Source organism: Octodon degus, unplaced genomic scaffold (genome assembly GCF_000260255.1).
Source record: "Octodon degus isolate 3935 unplaced genomic scaffold, OctDeg1.0 scaffold00080, whole genome shotgun sequence".
NCBI lineage: Eukaryota > Metazoa > Chordata > Mammalia > Rodentia > Octodontidae > Octodon > Octodon degus.
The window spans coordinates 4231149-4237357 of NW_004524656.1; the positions used below are offsets into that span (position 1 = coordinate 4231149).

Consider the following 6209-nt stretch of genomic DNA (forward strand, 5'->3'; position numbering starts at 1 on the left):
CTTATGGAAAACATACTCATGCTTGCCACTTTCTACAGCAGTTCTGGAAGTCCTCTTTCATGAGCGTCTTTAAGAGACAGGATTAAAAAAAATAGCATTGGTGTTGCTGCTGAATGCCATCGTAAGGAGCAGCAAAACTTAACCATTGCAGCATGTCATGATGCACCTTACTCTCCTGATCAGGTAGCATGCAGCTTCTGGCTTTCCATGAAGAGGAAACATTATGAATCAATTCAGGACAACAAGACAGCAATAACTGTGCAAGTGAATATATGTTATGCAAAAGGACTCCCAGAATCGCTTCCACAAGTGGCAAGGATGATCAGACAAGCATGTTCGGAGTGAGGGAAAGTCTTTTGAGGGGGATCAGCAGCAGCGTGTCTTCTGCTGAGGAATTTTATTTCAATCACATCTCGTAGCTAAGGAATGGCAAGATCAAAGTAAAGACAGAAGAACAGGACATCTGCTGCAGGTGTGGAGTGAGCGCCCAGCAATGCACACACTTGTACACAGTGATTTTCACTGGAGGCTCTTCACTCCTGATGTTCTTCAGGAGGCTGGATATCAGAGCAACCTCTATGCCCGCAGGACCAGAGAACATGATGATCATGGGGGTGGGACAGAGGTTCAGCACAGAAGGAGGGAAGGACAGGCAGGCAGAGCTGTGCTGAGGTCCCATGTGAGGTAGGACTCCCCAGCTTCTAAGGGATGAGCCATACAGGCTGGAGAAGCTTCTCCACGAGCAGTTAGGGGGAGGGGTTCAGGAAGATCCGGAATTGGGAGCTTACAGCAGGGGCTAATGTACTTTACAGAAAATCTCATCATGCACTAACATGCAAGGATTAGTACTTTTGCTGGGATGGAAGAGAAGAGCATTAAAAATTAGAGGCATCTTTTGTCCTTTCAACTCTTCCTCCAATGTGAAGTTTATATTAACCTCTAAGCCAAAGTGGGGAATAAAATTTACTCAGAATCCTAGAGAAGGAAGATCTAATTCTTAGGTTTCTATAAATTGGGCTATCTGAGGGTCTTAATCTATATGCCAGAAACATTCAATATATTTTTGGTTTGTTGTACTGGGAACTGAACTCGGGACCTTGTGCTTGCTAGGCAGGTGCTTGTGCCATTGAGTTATATCCCAGGGACAAGGCCAGAAAAGCTCAAAATGGAAAGACTGAGTTTGTATCTTCCATCACTAACCTGGTACTTCTATGTACGTACACACACACACACACACACACACACACACACACACACTGTTTACTAAGCTACATCTTACATTATTATTCCAGAAGACCTTATCCACAACACATTTTCCATACACTTGTTTGTTATGCTGTTTTCAAGAAGAAACAGGAGCTCTGAGAGATGAGATTAGCATCCTTTCTATGGGCACTAATAATAATCAATAGGCTAACTAATAATAGTGTAATCAGTAGGTGATAAGGTATTAACCCAGATCCCCACCCTAGGGCTCGGCTCTTCCCACTACACTCTCCTGTACACAGCTCTGGATCTTTCACAGGTCCCGTCCAAAATACCAATGCAAACCTGTGACCTTTACCCTCTGGCAGCCCTGTAGACCACACCCTTTTGGAAGCTCACCTCAGTTGCTTCTGAGTGTCTGAGAGTCCATAAAAACTCCAACATTGCCATAAAAATGGCCACAATTAAGCCACAAATAAGAACCACAAAGATTCCACCAATATTCTCCATTCCCAGACCTGTAAGAAAGTGATAACGAATGAAAATTAGTGTGAAAGTGGTAGTGTAATTCTGCCACCAATGTCGGTATCATTTAAACAGCTAGAATGTGGGTCTGGGAGATGGCTTGGAAACACGTTCCTGAAAGAGTGAACAAAATGGGGGACAGGGCTTTACCTGTCAGTGGAGGAGACTACAGAAGCTACAGAAGAGTGGCAGTGGCCAGGAGGTGAAGATCATTCTGAGAAAAGGGCAGGGCGAAGCTAGATTTGATTTAGCTTACAGCAATAAGAAACCCAAATACCTGTAAATTCTAGCAGGCTCATAAAGACATGTCAGTCTTCCTACTACTGTGTTTGGGTGATATAACACAACCGTTCTGGATAGAAAGAAGTTATGCTTACCAGTGTCAACATGTTACAACTCGAGAAGCCCTAAGCTAAAATCTGAACCTTTAAGCCCTGGTGTGATTTTGGAGTATTTTGCATTTCCAATTTTTAGCTTAGTAATGCTCCACCTGCAAATATTACAAAATCTGAAGAGCTCTGAAATTTGAAACGTTTCCCAAGCATTGTGAATGTGGATACTCAACAAGTTACTACAATCCTTACTTGGAAAGTAATGCTTTTTATTCCCAAGACTACTGGTTCTCAAACCTGGCTGCCATCAGAACTTGCTGGGACACTTGTTAAACACAGATTCCCAGTCCTTACCCAAGACCTAGTGTGTCAGTGTCTCTGTTACTTTTCTCTCGTTGCTGGGACAAAATATTTAACATGCACAGTCAGGAAGGAAAGGTTTATTTAGCTCACAGTTAGTGGAGGTTTCAGTCCATACTTGGTTTCTCCAAGGCAGAGTGGCACATGGCAAGGGGCAGCGGTTCACAGCAGTGGAAAACAGCAAAGAACAAAGGGGGGAATAGCAGCTGTGGCAGCTAGCAAACCTCTCTCCCTTCCTTACATTTGTATGTGGATTACCCACCCCAGGGTAGCATTCAGTAGCATTCACACCCATAAACCCTACATTTCATCATGACTTAACTGCAAACTCTAGAAGTCATCCCAATGATTGCATGAGGGAGACATAGTTGGGGAGACAACTACACACAAACCACAACAGGGGCTCAGGAAACTGTATTTAAAACAAGTTTCCCAGGTAATTTTTTGTTTAGTCAGGCAGGCCTACAATTAGTTTGTAAATTGGTGTCTTTGGAAGCTCCTTACAAGTTTTAATCACCTTAAAGTCTGGTTGTATCCTCACTGCCTCATAGGATACCTGAAGTAGAGAATACACTCAATACCTATTTGTAGAATGATATGGCTATGTCATTTGCACAATGTCCAACAGTGAGCTTAGCTACATAACTAAATGCTTTCTTTGGCATTTGAAAAGCCCAACCATTTGGAGGAGTGTCATAAACACGTAAAACCTTCATTCAGCAGGGGCCACGATCATAAATCACAAAACATCCTTTACCCAGGAAAATGCCTAGAAGGACATAACATTTCACTGGTCTTCAGGAATGCTGCACACTGGAGTGCTCATGCAACCATTGTGAATACAGGGCTGCTGTGCTGTTGTCAGGGACAGCAAGTTTCAGAGAACACTATGAAATGAGGCACAAGTGGGAACTGAGGTTAGATGCTGCCTCGTGCACCGTGGCAAGCTGGAAAAATAGCCCAGGCTGGCTTTTTCACAATGCACTGAGCTTCTTCCCAGAAAGCCCCAAGTGGGTGTCTGTTGTTTTTGTTTTTAAATTAACAGAGTACAGTAGCAATCCCTGCCCACACTGAGAATCTGCTTGGGATGGTTTTGAGGACTCATATGGTGGATGCATCAAATGAACTATCGATTATGGTCAACTCTTGTGTTTCTGAGTAAATGTAAGAACCTCTACTTTGAATAATCAAATCAGGGGATCATTAATGATAGGGAGTTGCTCCAGGAGGGAGGCACTTTGCTTCATTTGAACACTTGCTCCTCATACCTACAGCCACCTTGCACAACGTCTGACTGTGGTAGCATTAGGATCCCCTTGGATGGGGGATGAAAAGGGACTCCAAAGAAGGAAAACACATTTCAACATGTCTGGCTGGGTTTGTAGGCAGGTGCTCCAGCCCAATGCTTGGGGGATGGCAAGAACTGGGATATTAGGATGTGTCTCAGTGACTCTTTTCTCATTGCTGGGACAAATACCCGACACCCAAAATGAAGGAAAAGTTTATTTAGCTCATAGTTACTAGAGATTTCAATTCATACTCAGCTGGCTCCAAGGCAGACTGGCACATAGCAGACAGCAACCTTTCATGGCAGTGGCAAAGAGCAAGAGCAAAATGGAGAAGCAGCAGCAACAGTGGCTGCAGAGAGCAAGTCTGTCTCTCTTTAGTTGCATTCAGACTCTCCAGGCTGGGAGTACTACTCACACCCATAATCCCGGTGGATCATGAGTTAATAACAGAGTCTAGAATTCCACCCTATGATTGCATGAGACTTTTGGGGGACAACCAGACACAAACCATAACAGGATTTGTTCAGGACACTGTGGACAAACTCATTTCTCTAGCCAGGCCTGTGAAGAGGAAGTGACTAGAATGACACTAAGGATGGTTTCCTGCTCAGGTAAAGAGCGTTCCCAGGTGACTTGGGATACTCCGGGGCTCCTCTATCATTTCAGGAGGAGAATAAGAAAAATGAGCAGCCCTCTGGGAAGGGTCTCCTTTCCTCTTGCTTCTGAAAGGGGGTGCTCCTTCTCCTGGATCTCATCCTGCCACCTATATGTCAGCTGTGTCCCTGCCAGTCACCCCCTGGGTCTTCAATCTCTTCCTCCCTACTGGTATTTTCTCACTCATATTTCTCTCTCCTTCAGCAAGAGGCATCCTTCGGGGCCCTCTAACTGTGTCTAATCAACATCCCTTCCCCCTCTTTTCTGCCATGGTCAAATTTTCTGTAAGCACTGTCTACATCAGAGCTAGTTTAAGAGACTCTAAAAGCCCTTAAAATGCTTACCGTTGGAGGCCCCTTCCCACATAAAAGCAGGTAGGAGAAAATGCACATCTTACATTAAATGCATTCTTACAATTTCGCCTCTGATACCACTGAGTGGCAAGAAACAGTTAATTTACAACTGGCTGCGATTTCTCAGCAATCACTGCATACCGGGGAATGTTTGCAAAATGAGAAACATCTAACCAAAAACTATTTCTAAATGTGATGAAATTTTTACCCATATTAAATTTAAAAAATTAATGAAGTTGAAACAATGTTCCATTTTGGGGATATTTAATTAAACATATCTTAATTTAATTTTGCAGTTTTCTTTCTTTCTTTTTTTTTTTTGCATCTGGAAGCCAATCATTTTTTTTTCAGGCCTCAAGCATAATTTGGACATCTGAAAAGCTTTTGGCCCCAAGTGCTCTGTCTACAGTATCTAAAGGAGAAAATGATTCAGTGCTGAATCTGCTTTTACTCCTCCTATTCAATCCTCATCCCAGACAATTTTGTCTTGCACCACTCAAACTGCTCTCACCATTTTGTTTCTAATCTACTGGAAAATTCCCAGGTCTGATTTTATACAACCTCTCTTAGAACTTCGTACTGTCAATCACACTCCTTTCTTGGCTTTTTATAAAGCTACTGCCTGCTCTGCTCTTCCAGTCTTACCAATCTTTGCTTAATCTGGAGCATCCTCTCATTTTTCTACACTTGGTCTTTTGCCCCAGTTCCATACACTGGCTTTCTGTGCCTCCACCTCCTAAACACTTTTCAACTTCTCACCCTTCTCTCCACCTCTTCTCCTATCTGTGTCTTGCTTCAGCCACTGTAGCAGCCTTGGAAATGATTTCCTTGCTTGGAGCTGTTTCCTCCTAAACTCTGCCCTGCACACAGCTGCCCGAGGAATCTTGCTGAAATGTGAAGTCTGGCTGTGACATGTCTCCACGTGCCACAGAACTATGTACAGTTCCCAGCATATAGGATGTTGCTCCTGCTCTGTACCTTCACTCTTGTTGGCACACACGCTGGAATCCATCCCATCCCAGACACAGACCTACCTAACCTCAGTCTTTAAAGGCTCAGCTCCAGGTCCACTTCCTATAAAGGACTTCTCTGATCTTACCAGACCCTGCTAGCTATACTGCTCTGTGTTTCACAATAAATAACACTTTATACATCATTCTGGTCATATAAAAACTACATTACATTTATCAGGATTCCTTGAGGGAAGAATCATGCCTCGCTCAGTCTTATGACCCACAAGCATGGCACCTGGCTCGTAAGAGGAACTCTATGTGTTGAAAGAACAAGCAGAAAGAGAAAGACATTCCAGATGTAGAAGGTTGCACTGTCAACAGTTCTGGATCCATACTGGGCTCTCTGTCCATCCCCTAATTAGATTTTGTTTGGCAATTACCGCTGAGGAATTCAGGCAGATGAAGGGGAACTGTACTGGCTGAAGGGGCACTGAATACTGACACAGGCAATACACAACATGGACCTCCTGTACTGGG

At 43.7% G+C, this 6209-nt stretch overlaps 1 protein-coding gene across 1 annotated transcript in view; it reads right to left on the bottom strand.

Annotated features, from left to right (window-relative positions):
• Grik4 (glutamate ionotropic receptor kainate type subunit 4) overlaps positions 1-6209 on the bottom strand; it is a 362522-nt gene that overhangs the window by 3526 nt on the left and 352787 nt on the right. The window contains exon 19 of the mRNA XM_004636401.2: positions 1606-1724. Within this exon, the coding sequence (XP_004636458.1) occupies positions 1606-1724 (119 nt within the window). The remainder of the gene's footprint in view (positions 1-1605; positions 1725-6209) is intronic.